Source organism: Eumetopias jubatus, unplaced genomic scaffold (genome assembly GCF_037043125.1).
Source record: "Eumetopias jubatus isolate StellerSeaLion01/CBP00866 unplaced genomic scaffold, mEumJub1_p1.0 scaffold_5, whole genome shotgun sequence".
Classification (NCBI taxonomy): domain Eukaryota; kingdom Metazoa; phylum Chordata; class Mammalia; order Carnivora; family Otariidae; genus Eumetopias; species Eumetopias jubatus.
This window is the reverse complement of record NW_028274811.1, coordinates 9,658,206-9,675,066: the sequence shown is the minus strand read 5'-3', so window position 1 is coordinate 9,675,066 and position 16,861 is coordinate 9,658,206. Positions and strand designations below refer to the sequence as shown.

General features: G+C 37.4%; 1 protein-coding gene across 1 annotated transcript in view; it reads right to left on the bottom strand.

Annotated features, from left to right (window-relative positions):
* Window positions 1–16,861, bottom strand: part of YTHDC2 (YTH N6-methyladenosine RNA binding protein C2) — an 84,047-nt gene that overhangs the window by 37,203 nt on the left and 29,983 nt on the right. Inside the window, exons 12-17 of the mRNA XM_028093023.2 lie at window positions 16,673–16,738; window positions 4,402–4,580; window positions 4,049–4,145; window positions 3,881–3,968; window positions 3,714–3,794; window positions 1,627–1,709 (exon numbers count right to left, since the gene is read on the bottom strand). Of these exons, the coding sequence (XP_027948824.1) occupies window positions 1,627–1,709; window positions 3,714–3,794; window positions 3,881–3,968; window positions 4,049–4,145; window positions 4,402–4,580; window positions 16,673–16,738 (594 nt within the window). The remainder of the gene's footprint in view (window positions 1–1,626; window positions 1,710–3,713; window positions 3,795–3,880; window positions 3,969–4,048; window positions 4,146–4,401; window positions 4,581–16,672; window positions 16,739–16,861) is intronic.

Genomic DNA, 16,861 nt, shown 5'->3' with positions numbered 1-16,861 from the left:
ATCTCAGATTCTACCTTAACTCCTCTAAAAGCATTATCCAGTCATAGCACAAATCACATGGTATTAAAATTGCTTACTTTACTGGATTCCAAGACAGATTGCACCATTCCCCCCACCTCAAACTTTACTCATCAGACTACAGTTTATTCATCATCGCATCCCTCACACTTGCACAGTGATGGCTGTCAAAAAATATGTTGAAAAAGATGATGAGGAAAATTCCTACAATTTCTGATTTTCCTCCCAGATAATATACGATTAACTGCCTATAAATCTAGCTAGTGTATCAAGCCACCCCCTGTCATAAGAAAACAACAGGCATGGTAACAGCAACAAGCCCTCAAGAATGTTCTATGCCATTATAAAGTACAGAAATAAAGCATCCACCATCTTCAGCATATGAGGCACTGCTTTAGAGTCAGTACCTGATGTTTTCCTGTTAGTTAAAATGCAAAAAAATTAGTCAAATAATTACTGAAAAATAGGCTACTTTTTCACCTTCCCTTTTTTAAAAAAGAAAAGGTAATGCAAGCACATACTAAAATAAATAACCAAACTACAAAAAAGTAAAATGAAAATTAAATCTTCTTCCTTCAAAGAGCCCCACAAATTCTCCTTCTCAGAGTCAACAATTGTTTTTTAATGTTTCTCTCAAATCTGACAATGCATTTCTGCCCTAAATATATACATACAAACATATATCTATAAAAAACATATATTTAACACTATATATATTTAGCATTATATATATTTATTTAGCACATATATATATATATATACTTACCACAAATACTATAGATGCATGTTCTACACCTTACTTTTTTCAATTAATAATATATTCTGAGAACTCATTCCATAACAATACATATGTCCACATCTTTCCCTGTAACAGTTATCTAGTATACCATTGTATGGCTATAGCATAATTTATTTAACTACAATACTTCCAGAGTTTTCTCTATTACAAACAGTGCTGCGGAAAACATTCTTCAATACATGTCTGGGCACATGCACAGGTACACTCAGCATAAATGATGAGAAACAGAATCCACCAGCAAAGGGTAGATTTGGATAAAACAGTTTCAAACTGTCCTCTGAAGAAGTCACAGCAATTTATACTCATCAGTAAACTATGAAAGCCTACTGGCCCATGCTTTTGCCAACTCTGTTGTAGGTACTGTTAAACATTTTCATCAATGCCAATCTGGCGATAAGCAAAAAAATGTCCTCATTAATTTGCACTTATTCTGGCATATATGAGGTGGTGTATGTGAGCTTAATGTGTTGGTCTTTATGAAGTGATTTTAAAGAGTTTTTTGCATAATACAGAAATTAGCCCTTTATCCTGTATTGCAAATGTTTAAAATATTTTCCTTTTTTGTTTTTTAACTTTCTTACATCTTCTGAGGACAGATTATACTAGTCAAAAATTAACATAACCTGAATTCAACTTTTAAAGAAAGTATTAAAATGGCTTGCTTTGCAAAAACAATATAAGAATTAAGACTAACATGAAAATTTTAACATTTTACATAGAAAGCGGAATAGACATTAAATACGTACATGTCAAAATGTTTCCATTTTACAGGCAACTGAATGAATAAATGTACATTAAATATACATTACCTGCCTTTTCGTTGTATGGCACTAGCTTTGGAAATCCACACCATTTTTAACATTGTAACAAAATTCAGTGCATCAAAGGATTTCTGTAATATTTAAGTTATCTTCATATTAAAACTTTGATAAAAGGTGCTTAAGAAGAAATAGCAAGAAATACTATGAATATATTTTAACATGCCAAGTTTAATTCAAGGCCCTTCTTGATTAGGTAAGTAGGATGGGGCACAGATTAAAAAAAAAAAAACAATCCAGATCTCTGGTTACAAACATTCTAAGGAAAAAGAATGAAAAACTGAGAAGAGCTGTAAAAACTTCCTCATTCCATGCCTTGCTTACTTATTTCTCTCTGCTACAGTTGGATAATAGCAGTCAGTACTCATAGACATCAAGACTGAAGAAAAACTGATCTACTCTCTTGAGGTCATTTCCTATCAGATTTCTATCACCACGAGGAATAGGAGTGTCAGGGAAAGACAGTTTCTAAAATATGTGCCAGGGAACTGATCTGGAGGAATGAGAATAACAATAATCGCTGAACCAATCTTATCCCCAAAGTGAAGAATTTTTAATCCTTTCCATTTTACCCCCTACTGAGCTACTAAGGCAGTAAGCCTATCCAGAATGTTACAAAAGAGAAAGTAAAAAAGAACCATTATTACCCTTATATTCCATAAACAATCTAAAGCCAAAATTTACTGTAGAGAAAGATTTTAGAAGAATGCATTCCTAACTAGAATATATAATTAATCATTCAGTGACTTACACTTTCCCTTTCATAAAATAGCTATATAGGGCAAATACAAATGTGTTCTCATAATAGTTGAATTATGGGATTTTTAGAAAAGATGATACTTATGTAGTTTTCAATAAAATGTCACATTTATCAGTTTTGTATGTAAAATAACTTCTGACACTACCATCATGTTCTAAACTGGGGTTTACCTGATAAATGGCACCCACAGAAATTAATTTCTAAAATATTCAAAATCCACTTCATCAGCTTTACATAATTTCAGGGCAATAAAATCTGAATTTTCACTGACTCACCCAGACTTTTAGTGATAATCCTATCATTATCCTCTTATAAAAGGTATATATCCATCATTATCTTCTTACAAAAAATAAAATGTATCCCTTCTTTATAGTATACAACTATACTGAAACGTCTACATTTTATAAAATTTTATTTTCTATAAGATATTCCTAAAAATTCCACTGAAAACATTATAAAGCAATTAACAAATGTTTCCCACATTAAAACACGATCATTTCTAGCCACCAGAACAGACATCATTTGCTTTCCACAACAGAGACAGTATCTTTCCTTGAAAAGCAACCACCTCTATATCACTTTCCATTCTTTCAGTGAAAGGATCTGCCAAAGTGAAGGGTATTGAGGACTGCTGAGCATTCCAATGCTAAAAGAAAATAAATGCTGTCTTTTCTTTATATCAGGGTTGGAGTAAATATTTTAGCCTTTGTAGAGCGACTCTGTCGCAACAATGCCAGTTGCAGTGTGAAAGCAACCACAGACAACAGGTAAAAGAGTGAACAGGACAGTGTTCCAGTGAAATTTATTTTTATAAAAGCAGGCACTGGACCCGTGCGGCTGCTCACTGGCATTTGCTGAACTCTGGTTCTGACTCCGGCTCACTGTCTCAGGATGGTTCTCTCGAACGATATATCTTTTGAATACCTACTATACATGTGGAGCCCTAGAGATTAACACTGAACAAGAGGGACATGGTGCATGCCCACATGCAGAAGGAAAGAAGGAAAGCATACAAAATATGTAATCCAATTCTCACACTGTGACAAATTTTCAGTGTAACTAGCCAACCCTTTACTTTCTTCCTGGTATTTAATCAGCAGGAGCTATTTTTTTTTTTTTTGTATAATCTGTTACAATAACTAGCTCCTACATTCTGAATTGCTTAAGGTAAAATCTTTACTTTAGAGAAATCAACGATTACTATTGTTAAATTCATGCAGAACCAGAAATCTTCCCATTAAAGTGAATTATAAAAGCATTTATTGGAAAGTAACATAACCTTCTTCATTTAAACAAAATACAACTTATCCGTACATACCTCTTTCACCTTACCAGAATCAATAACAAAGACAACATCGTTCACTGTGATGCTGGTTTCAGCAATATTGGTGGAAAGGATCTGCAAGGGGATGTTACGTTACAGTTAATAGGAACACAGGACCAATGGCTAATGAAATGGACAAAAGAAAATTTTATGAAGCTTACTATTTTTCGAACACCAGCAGGTGGGTTTTTTAATACTTTCTTTTGATCAGATGTTTGCATATTTGAATGAAGCATAAAGACTTGGTATCTGTTGACAGTGGAAAGGGAAAATACACTATGGTACCTATCTGTTACTTAAAGCAACAAATACAAAGCTTTAGCTTTTACCTATGTGTGTTGTCAGCAAACCGCTTGTCATCAAACAGGATGCGATCCTTCAGTCCAACAATTTCATCATATCCAGGTAGGAAAATTAATATTGCACCTTGGAGAAAAAGGATTTTTTTTTTTTAAATATTAAATCTCTGGTTTTACAAACCAGAACCAATCAACAGGCCCAGCTACAATGAGCTACCATCACAAGTTTTCAAATACTGATAAACTGTAATACTTATGACACTTAGAGACTATTTATGCAATATTGCCAATGGAATTCTGTAGAAATCTGTACATGCAAAATACTAATTTTGAAATCAAAGTATACACTGGTGTTCCAGTTATTTTAGACAGTACTTATTTACCAGCATCACAACCATGGCAGATATTGTATAGAAGGTGCATGATCAAATCCAAGTCTACTTTTTCATCATCAAAACTGTGATGATAAGCTTTCAGGAGCTCTCTGTCTTCTGCACTGAGGTCACTTCCGTTTGTGTGAACCAGAGAACTTTCATCTAGATTTCCAAATTCCAGTGAAGCACTTAAAAAAAAGAAAAAAATGACCAACTCAATTTTCATCAAAAAGAGTACTCCTTTAAGGCCAATGATTCCCAGGATGTCCTTCCTCAAATTCTGAATATACCCTAAGGAGGTAAGTGATACTTAATTTCCTAGCTACAGTTCATGTTTTGGCTTACAGTACATTATCCAAAGTAAAATTTGTCACTAAGTGCTTTCTGAAAACACAATCTGAAGATATTTCTCTAAAGAAAACATACAAATGGCCAATAAACACATTGAAAAGATGCTGGACATCATTACTCATCAGAGAAATGAAAACCAAAACCACAATGAGATACCACTCATTACACCCATTAGGATGACTATAATCAAAAGACAGAGGAAAGTGTTAAAAGAGGGTGTGGAGAAATTGTAACCATCGTACATTGTTAGTAAGAACATAAAATGGTAAAGCCACTTTGAAAAACAATGTGGCGGGGGGGCGGAGCAAGATGGTGGGGGAGTAGGAGACCTGGATTTCGTCTGGTCTCAGGAATTCAGCTGAATAGGGATCAAACCATTCTAAACACCTACGAACTCAACAGGAGACCGAAGAAGAGAGCAGCAACAATTCTCTGAACAGAGAAGCGACCACTTACTGGAAGGACAAAATGACAAAACGAAAAAAATCACCTCAGCAAAAAGAATAAGAGGTAGTACCATCTGCCAGGGACATACTCAATACAGACATTAGTATGATGTTGGACCTAGAGTTCAGAATCATGACTTTAAAGATACTAGCTGGACTTGAAAAAAGCGTGGAAGTTATTAGAGAAACCCTTTCTGGAGAAATAAAAGAACTAAAATCTAACCAAGTCGAAATCAAAAAGGCTATTAATAAGGTCCAATCAAAAATGGGGGCACTAACTGCTAGGATAAATGAGGCAGAAGAGAGAATCAGCAACATAAAAGACCAAATGATGGAAAATAAAGAGGCTGAGAAAAAGAGAGAGAAACAACTACTGGATCACGAGGGCAGAATTCGAGAGATAAGCGATACGATAAGACAAAACAACATTAGAATAATTGGGATCCCAGAAGAAGAAGAAAGAGAGAGAGGGGCAGAAGGTATACTGGAGCAAATTATAGCAGAGAACTTCCCTAATGTGGGGAAGGAAACAGGTATCAAAATCCAGGAGGCACAGAGAACCCCTCTCAAAATCATAAAAATAGGTCGACACCCCGACATCTAATAGTAAAACTTACGAGTCTCAGAGACAAAGAGAAAATCCTGAAAGCAGCTCGGGAGAAGAGATATGTAACCTACCATAGTAGAAACGTTAGACTGGCAACAGACCTATCCACAGAGACCTGGCAGGCCAGAAAGGACTCGCATGATATCTTCAGAGCACTAAACGAGAAAAATATGCAGCCAAGAATACTCTATCCAGCTAGGCTGTCATTGAAAATAGAAGGGGAGATCAAAAGCTTCCAGGACAAACAAAAACTAAAGGAATTTGCAAACACAAAACCAGCCCTAAGAGAAATATTGAAAGGGGTCCTCTAAGCAAAGAGAGAGCCTAAAAGCAGCATAGATCAGAAAGGAACACAGACAATATACAGTCACAGTCACCCTACAGGCAATACAATGGCACTAAATTCATACCTTTCAATAGTTACGCTGAATGTAAATGGGCTCAATGCCCCAATCAAAAGACACAGGCTATCAGATTGGATTAAAAAACAAGACCCATCAATATACTGTCTGCAAGAGACTCGTTTTAGACCCAAAGACACCCCCAGATTGAAAGTGAGGGGGTGGAAAACCATTTACCATGCGAATGGACACCAAAAGAAAGCTGGGGTGGCAATCCTTATATCAGACAAATTAGATTTTAAAACAAAGACTGTAATAAGAGATGAAGAAGGACACTATATCCTACTTAAAGGGTCTATCCAACAAGAAGATCTAACAACTGTAATTATCTATGCCCCTAACATGGGAGCAGCCAATTATATAAGGCAATTAATAACAAAAGCAGAGAAACACGTTGACAACAATACAATAGTAGTGGGGGACTTTAACACCCCCCTGACTGAAATGGACAGATCATCTAAGCAAAAGATCAATAAGAAAATAAAGACTTAAATGACACACTGGACCAAATGGACTTCACAGACATATTTAGAACATTCCATCCCAAAGCAACGGAATACACATTCTTCTCTAGTGCCCATGGAACATTCTCCAGAATTGATCACATCCTAGGTCACAAATCAGGTCTCAACCAATACCAAAAGATTGGGATTATTCCCTACATATTTTCAGACCACAATGCTTTGAAACTAGCAAAAGATTGGGATTATTCCCTGCATATTTTCAGACCACAATGCTTTGAAACTAGAACTCAATCACAAGAGGAAAGTCGGAAAGAACTCAAATACATGGAGGTTAAAGAGCATCCAACTACAGAATGAATGGGTCAACCAGGAAATTAAAGAAGAATTTAAAAAATGCATGGAAACCAATGAAAATGAAAACACAACTGTTCAAAATCTTTGGGATACAGCAAAGGCGGTCCTAAGAGGAAAGTATATAGCAATACAAGCCTTTCTCAAGAAACAAGAAAGGTCTCAAATACACAACCTAACCCTACACCTAAAGGAGCTAGAGAAAGAACAGCAAATAAAGCCTAAACCCAGAGGAGAAGAGAAATAACAAAGATCAGAGCAGAAATCAATGAACTAGGAACCAAAAGAACACTAGAACAGATCAACGAAACTAGGAGCTGGTTCTTTAAAAGAATTAACAAGATTGATAAACTCCTGGCCAGACTTATCAAAAAGAAAAATGACCAAAATCAACAAAATTATGAATGAAAGAGGAGAGATCACAACCAACACCAAAGAAATAACAATTATAAGAACATATTATGAGCAACTCTATGCCAGCAAATTAGATAACCTGGAAGAAATGGGTGCATTCCTAGAGATGTATCAACTATCAAAATTGAACCAGGAAGAAATAGAAAACCTGAACAGACCTATACCCACTAAGGAAATTGAAGCAGTCATCAAAAATCTCCCAACAAACAAAAGCCCAGGGCCAGATGGCTTCCCAGGGGAAACTATCAAACATTTCAAGAATTAATGCCTATTCTCCTGAAACTGTTCCAAAAAACAGAAATGGAAGGAAAACTTCCAAACTCATTTTATGAGGCCACCATTACCTTGATCCCAAAACCAGACAAAGACCCCATGAAAAAGGAGAATTACAGACCAATATCCTTGATGAACATGGATGCAGAAATTCTCACCAAAATACTAGCCAACAGGATCCAACAGTACATTAAAAGGCTTATTCACCACGACCAAGTGGGATTTATCCCTGGGCTGCAAGGCTGGTTCAACATCCGCAAATCAATCAACGTGATACAATACATTAACAAAAGAAAGAACAAGAATCATATGATCCTCTCAATAGATGCAGAAAAAGCATTTGACAAAGTACAGCATCCTTTCTTGATCAAAACTCTTCAGAGTATAGGGATAGAGGGTACATACCTCAATATCATAAAAGCCATCTATGAAAAACCTACAGCGAATATCATTCTCAATGGGGAAAGGCTGAGAGCTTTTCCCCTAAGGTCAGGAACGCGGCAGGGATGTCCACTATCACCACTGCTATTCAACATAGTATTAGAAGACCTAGCCACAGCAATCAGACAACAAAAAGAAATCAAAGGCATCCAAATCGGCAAAGAAGAAGTCAAACTCTCACTCTTTGCAGATGATAGGATATTGTATGTGGACAACCCAAAAGACTCCACCCTAAAACTGCTAGAACTCATACAGGAATTCAGTAAAGTAGCAGGATATAAAATCAGTGCACAGAAATCAGTGGCATTCCTATACACCAACAACAAGACAGAAGAGAGACAAATCAAGGAGTCAATCCCATTTACAATTGCACCCAAAACCGTAAGATACCTAGGAATAAATCTAACCAAAGAGGCAAAGGATCTGTACTCAGAAAACTATAAAATACTCATGAAAGAAATTGAAGAAGACACAAAGAAATGGAAAAACGTTCCATGCTCATGGATTGGAAGAACCAATATTGTGAAGATGTCAATGCTACCTAGAGCAATCTACACATTCAATGCAATCCCCATCAAAATACCATCCACTTTTTTCAAAGAAATGGAACAAATAATCCTAAAATTTGTATGGAACCAGAAGAGACCCCGAATACCCAGAGGAATCTTGAAAAAGAAAAGCAAAGCTGGTGGCATCATAATTCCGGACTTCCAGCTCTATTACAAAGCTGTCATCATCAACACAGTATGGTACTGGCACAAAAACAGACATATAGATCAATGGAACAGAATCGAGAGCCCAGAAATGGACCCTCAACTCTATGGTCAACTCATCTTTGACAAAGCAGGCAAGAATGTCCAATGGCAAAAGACAGTCTCTTCAACAAATGGTGTTGGGAAAATTGGACAGCCACATGCAGAAGAAGGAAACTGGACCATTTCCTTACACCACACACAAAAACAGACTCCAAATGGTTGAAAGACCTAAATGTGAGACAGGAGCCCATCAAAATCCTAAAGGAGAACACAGGTAGCAACCTTTTCGACCTCAGCCACAGCAACTTCTTCCTAGAAACATCGCCAAAGGCAAGGGAAGCAAGGGCAAAAATGAACTATTGGGATTTCAACAAGATAAAAAGCTTTTGCACAGCAAAAGAAACAGTCCACAAAACCAAAAGACAACCGACAGAATGGGAGAAAATATTTGCAAATGACATATCAGATAAAGGGCTAGTATCCAAAATCTATAAAGAACTTATCAAACTCAACACCCAAAGAACAACTAATCCAATCAAGAAATGGGCAGAAGACATGAACAGACATTTTTCCAAAGAAGACATCCAAATGGCCAACAGACACATGAAAAAGTGCTCAACATCGCTTGGCATCACGGAAATCCAAATCAAATCCTCAATGAGATACCACCTCACAGCAGTCAGAATGGCTAAAATTAACAAGTCAGGAAATGACAGATGTTGGCAAGGATGTGGAGAAAGGGGAACCCTCCTACACTGTTGGTGGGAATGCAAGCTGGTGCAACCCCTCTGGAAAACAGTATGGAGGTTCCTCAAACAGTTGAAAATAGAGCTACCATACGATCCAGCAATTGCACTACTGGGTATTTACCACAGAGATACAAATGTAGGGATCCGAAGGGGTACGTGCACCCCAATGTTTATAGCAGCAATGTCCACAACAGCCAAACTATGGAAAGAGCCAAGATGTCCGTCGACAGATGAATGGATAAAGAAGATGTGGTATATATACACAATGGAATATTATGCAGCCATAAAAAGGAACGAGATCTTGCCATTTCCAATGACATGGATGGAAGTGGAGGGTGCTATTCTGAGTGAAATAAGTCAAACAGAGAAAGACATGTATTATATGACCTCGCTGATATGAGGAATTTTTAACCTCAGGAAACAAACTGAGGGTTGCTGGAGTGGTTGGGGGTGGGAGGGATGGCGTGGCTGGGTGATAGACATTGGGGAGGGTATGTGCTACGGTGAGCGCTGTGAATTGTGCAAGACTGTTGAATCACAGATCAGTACTTCTGAAACAAATAATGCAATATATGTTAAGAAAAAAAAGAAGAAGGTAGCAGGAGGGGAAGAATGAAGGGGAGTAAGTCGGAGGGCGAGACGAACCATGAGAGACGATGGACTCTGAAAAACAAACTGAGGTTTCTAGAGGGGAGGGGGGTGGGGGGATGGGTTAGCCTGGTGATGGGTATTAAAGAGGGCACGTTCTGCGTGGAGCACTGGGTGTTATGCACAAACAATGAATCATGGAACACTACATCAAAAACTAATGATGTAATGTATGGTGATTAACATAACAATAAATATTAAAAAATAAAAAAAAAAACCAATATGGCAGTTCCTCAAAATGTTAAACACAGTATTACCTGATGCCCCAGCAATTCTACTCTTAGGTATATAAACAAGAGAAATGAAAATATATGTCCACATATACTGGTGTACACAAATGTTCATACCAGTATTATTCATAACTGCCAGAAAGTGGAAACCACCCAAATGTTCATCAATTGAAGACGAGTTAAACAAACTGTGATCTAGCCTTAGAACAGAGTATCACTCAGTCAGAAAAAGGATGTTACAACATGAATGAACCTTGAAAACATTATACGAAGTGATAGAAGCCAATCACAAAAAGACTACGTACTATATCATCCCACTTAGATTAAGTGTATGGAATAGACAAATCTATAGAAAGACAAAGTAGACTAGTTGCCTAGGACTGGAAGAACTGGGGAAGATGAGGAGTGCTTGCTAATGATTACAGGGTTTTCTGGGGGGTGGTGATGAAAATGTTCTCAAAATTGATTGTCCTAATAACTGCATTACATGGGGCACCTGGGTGGATCAGTCTGTTAAGCCTCCCACTCTTGGTTTTGGCTCAGGTCACGATCTCAGGGTCGTTGAGATCAATCCCGGTGTCACGCTCTGCACTCAGTGCAGAGTCTGCTCAAGATTCTCTCTCTCTCCCTCTCCTTCTGTCCCTCCCCTGCTTGCGCTCTAAATAAATAAATATATAAATAAATAAATAAAATCTTTTTAAAAAACTGCATAACATGGCAGACATACTAAAAGTCACTGAATTGTACACTTCAATGGGTAAATTACATGGTTGTGAACTTCACCTCAATAAAATTTAAAACACACAAACCTTTGATCATTTGTATTTTCTTTTTTCTTTTCATTTAAATTCAATTAATTAACATATAACGTATTACTGGTTTCAGGGGTACAGGTCTATGATTCATCAGTCTTATATAATACCCAGTGCTCATTACATTATATGCCTCATTTGTATTTTCTTAATAGACTGTTTGTAATTATTCACTCTTACAAACAAAACTCGGAAGCAAAGCCCACATTTAAAACAAAACAAAACAAAACAATTCTGCAGGTACCAACTTAACATGACTGCTATTTGGTTATTCCATACTAAAAGCAGATTGATTTGCTATTTTCTAAAAGCCCAGAATCAGCATAAATTACTGAAACAATAGCTTGCTTCTTCATCCCATATGTAAAAATATAACCTTCTGCCATCCCTAGTAACCATCAATAAGATTCCTAGGAAGTTCAAATCAGCCCAATTTCTCCTAAAGAGCTTAGCAGAAAAGTAACTAAGCCTGTTTTTAGGAGGGAAAATATTAAAATTATAACTGCGTTATTTTAAATTTTAAGATTTTAAAACATTCCAATTTTTTTTGCTTTCTTACTTCTTAACAGGTAAATGAAGAGGTATTATGTCCTTTGTTTAAAGCTCTAACTTTAGGGGTGCCTGGGTGGCTCAGTTGGTTAAGTGTCTGCCTTCGAGGCTCAGGTCATGATCCCATGGTCCTGGGATCAAGCCCCATACTAGGCTCCCTGCTCAGCAGGATGCCTGCTTCTCCTTCCCCTTCTGCCCCCCCAATTCATGTTCTTGCTCCCTCTGCTCTCTCTCAAATAAATAAAAAAATCTTTAAAAAAAAAATAAATAAAACTCGGGCGCCTGGGTGGCTCAGTCGTTAGGTGTCTGCCTTCGCTCAGGTCATGATCCCAGGGTCCTGGGCTCGAGCCCCGCATTGGGCTCCCTGCTCAGCAGAGGCCTGCTTCTTCCTCTCCCACTCCCCCTGCTTGTGTTCCCTCTCTCGCTGTTTCTCTGTCAAATAAATAAATGAAATCTTTTAAAAAATAAATAAATAAAGCTCTAACTTTATATATCAATTATCAATAATCTGGCAAACATCATAAATTTAAATATTTGAAATTTGTAATTGATAACATCATGACCTGTAGAATAAAAAGAAAGCCCAGTTAGGTAGGATAATTAGAATACTATCCAGACAACCACTACTTGGTACTCTGCAGTGTCTACTGAGCTATTCCCAGCACCCTAAGAATGTCTGGAACATTCAAAGCATTAGCACTAAAAGGACTGCAAGTTCTGGGTATGATTATTGAAATGACAACAAAACCTGCCTACCATAATTAGCATTTGGGTCTGCTAAGAACTTTGTGACTCTAACCTTCATTATCATTTAATGAAATTAAAATGACAAGACTAATTTCATACTTCAAACATTCACTTCATCTGAGACTATATCTATAGAATAAAATACAAAAACCCAACTCAAATAAAACATTTTTATGTTCTTCTATAAAAGATACCTTAATATATTTTAACCTCAGATTCATTTTTTTCTTTTTTCTTATAGGTTGAAAACAAATGCTATCAATGTATTATAAAACATGTTTTCTTTAGATATCTTTTCCTTTAAAATTATCTTTTTCTTTTCTTTAGATAGCTAATCTAAAATCTACATAATCTACCTAAGTATCTAACCTAACTTTAGCTAAAACCTTTAATTGCCTAAATGAAGGATTTGCTTCATAGGACCTTTATCAAAGTATTGTCTGATTCTTTTCTTTAAATCAAAGTAATACAGGGGTACCTGGGTGGCTCAGTCAGTTAAGCGTCTGCCTTCAGCTCAGGTCATGATCCCAGGGTCCTGGGATCGAGCCCCGCACCGGGCTCCCTGCTCAGCGGGGAGTCTGCTTCTCCCTCTCCCACTAGCCCCCGCTTGTGTTCCCTCTCTCGCTGTGTCTCTGTCAAACAAATAAAAATCTTTAAATAAATAAATAAATAAAAGTAATACATATACGTAGTGTTAATAAACAAACGGTTTTGTAGAATTTACAACAAAAAACCCTCTTTATACACAGACACGTTGCCTAGGACTTTTTCAATTCTTTTAGCCATTTCTTTTGGTATTTGCGGCCATATTTCCAAGCAACATGCACCTTCCGCTACTTACTGATTTAATAATTTCATCATTATCTGTGAACCTCTATTCATGAAAACTTAGGTCACCACCTCCGCTCCCGCCCACTTTCCACCCACAGAGGTCCATACAATTTTCATTACATCTTCATTTGGCCTTTACTACCACTACACAAACATTACTTACCACTGAGCCAAAGCCCAACAGCAAACTGATTACACTTCCTTTCTTCTGTTCTTCTTTTGGGTTTTCCTCAAGTAATTAATGTCTAATTTTTATTTGCTTAGTTTTCTGTGTACTTACCACTAATTCTTCCCAAAGTCTTACAAGATTCCTAAAGCCTTTTTTTTTTTTTTTAAAGCTTTTATTTATTTGACAGAGAGACAGGGAGAGAGGGAACACAAGCAGGGGGAGTGGAAGAGGGAGAAGCAGGCTTCCCTCGGAGCAGGGAGCCTGATGAGGGGCTCGATCCCAGGACCCTGGGATCATGACCTGAGCTGAAGGCAGCCGCTTAACGACTGAGCCACCCAGGTGCCCCTAAAGCCTTTTTACTAAGGTCAGCAACATCAGGTCATCTCCCCTCCTTCCCTCCTTTCCCCACACCACACCCCCTACCCCAGCACTGCTCAGGAGCTCTCCTAGGAGACTTGGCCTAGTGGCTAGCAGGCAGCTGTCACAGAAACACTGCTCCTCACTGGCACACTGAGCAATTCTTTCACTACCTCCTGTGCTTGGTCGCTGTTTTCCTGTTTTATTTTACTTCTTCATTTTTGTGGAGCACGTTCTCTAAACCTTCCTGGTAAAGGATATATAGGAAATAAATTGTCTTATCTTTCTTCCACAATTTTCCATCTCTTGTCCTTTTTTCCTGGTTTGTGAGCCAATTCTCTCAACTTTATCTTGACACCCTTCTGAATTTTTTTCTATCATCTCTTTAATTTGTAAGAGCTTTTTCTTATTTATTCAGTCTCTCAACAAATATTCACTGAACATCTACTATATCCGGGCTCTGTCCCTGAACAAAAGAGACAAGGAGCTTACTAAAGTCTAGTGGAGCAAAGAGACAGACAATAAATCATGAATACAGTAAGTAAGTACATAATTTATCAGAGGGTGGCCAGCAATTGCACTATTAGCTATTTACCCCAAAGATACAAATGGAGTGATCCAAAGGGGCACCTGCACCCCAATGTTCAGAGCAGCAATGTCCACAATAGCCAAACTGTGGAAAGAGCTGAGATGCCCTTCAACAGATGAATGGATAAAGAAGATGCAGTTCATATATACAATGGAATATTACTCAGCCATCAAAGAGAATGAGATCTTGCCATTTGCATCAACGTGGATGGAACTGGAGGATATTATGCTAAGCAAAATAAGTCAATTAAAGAAAGACAATTATCATATGATCTCACTCATGTGGAATTTAAGAAACAAAACAGAGGATCATAGGGGAAGAGAGGAAAAAATAAAACAAGACATAATCAGAGAGGCAGACAAACCATAAGAGACTCTTAATCACAGGAAACAAACTGAGGGTTACTAGAGGGGAGAAGTGGGAGGATGGAGCAACTGGGTGATGGGCAGTAAGAAGGGCACAGGATATAATGAGCACTGGGTATTATATACGACTGATGAATCACCAAACTCTACCTCTGAAACTAATAAAACGTTATATGTTAATTAACTGAATTTAAATTTTAAAAAAGCTAAAAAAGAAAAATGAGTAAGTTCTGAAAAAAATAAAAAAACAAAACAAAACAAAAAGACTGATGAATCACTGAACTCCACCTCTGAAACTAATACACTATATGTTAATTAACTGAATTTAAATTTTAAAAAAGAAAAAAAGCGTATCAGAGGGTGGCAGGTCCTAGAGACAAAAGAAAAAGTAGAATAGGTTAAGAAGGATGAATAGCACAAGGAGGTAGACTACAACAACAGGATATTTTTAGGTAGCCCTCATGAAGATAAAATCTGAATAAAGATTTGTGTTCTGTCCCTGTTTTGTAACACACTGTTTCGTAACACACTGTTTCTGTTTTATGAATATTTTCTATTAGTTTTTGAAGTTTTCTTCTGGTCACTGATGCTTAGTCCATCCAAGTTCCAGGGTTTTTTGTGGCTACTGTTGTTTGCTTGTGGGTGCTTCTCCCCCTCACAGACGCCTGGTGCTCAATCCTTAGCAGTTTGCTCATCTTCAAAGAGAAGGCACAAAAACCCTCCACGTGCACAAGAGGGGATTGTTGTGCTATCTGGCTTACAGATGGTCCTTTCACTGAAGGAATACCAAACTTTCCATATTTCCAATTCTTTTCCATAGGCTTGGTCTATTCTCCCAGGAAAGAATTCTCACATTTTCTGCTGAAGAACATAAGCTTCAAACAGGAAACAGTGACGGGACAGCAGCGGAATGGGCTGAACGGTATCTCAACCTTCAGTCTGTCAGGAGACTTTTCTATTTGATGCCTCACTCCCACTCTCCCATTGCGCCTGGGAGCCCCAAGTCCAAAGCTTCTGTGGCTTAATTTTTTAATAAACTTCCCACTTCCTGCCGAGGTGGGGAAGGGAGAGCTCATCTAATGGCAGGGGAGGTGGGAATCGGGAATTCTAAATGTTCCTCATAGAGAATTTCAATCAAGTCTGGGGGGGTTTTTTGGAGTTTTTTTTTGGTTTTGGCCCTTTCTTTCACTGTCCTTCAGATGTAGTTAAATGACCCTCTAAGAAGCTAAAATGAGTTTGTTTCTCACTGGCACTACCCTCTGCAGGCATTGAGCTTTCAGTTTTCTCAGCTCTGCTAAGTCAAATACCATTGATCCATTAGCCTTTTATTACCCCAAAATTGACTCCTGTCTTCCATCAGGTGCTAGGCCCTCTTCCAATCTCTCTGACTTTGTTAGCCTGCACACTTTATATTCCTTCCTTACCATTTCAATAAGGCTTTGGGAAAATGCAAAGATAAATTACATGTGGTGTATCTACCATGTTTAACTGAAAAATCCCCCTTCTGTTTTTCAAAATGAAATAAAGTATTATAGCACACTGGATCTTATTGGCACCCTACCAAAAACAAAAAACAAAATCAGACAAAAATTCCTTAGAATTCAAAAAAAAGAAAAAAGAAAATCTCTGCATAAGAGACTATAGCCTACCTACCTTGTCACAGTCCATGATTTACATGGACTTCTTTTAAAAAAGAAGTGAGGGTTAATTAAACACAGTATAAAGTTTTACCTGTAAGATTCGAGAAGATCCACAATTTCAGTCTGTCCAAAGTGTTTAGCCCAATCTAAAGCCATCCTGCCAAAATTCAAAGAGATCAGATTTAGACAGAGAAATAATCTTCTCAAAATTATAAAACTAGTCAAATTATTCATTCACCCATTAGAGATGGACCAGCAATTATTACACAATAGCTTTTAA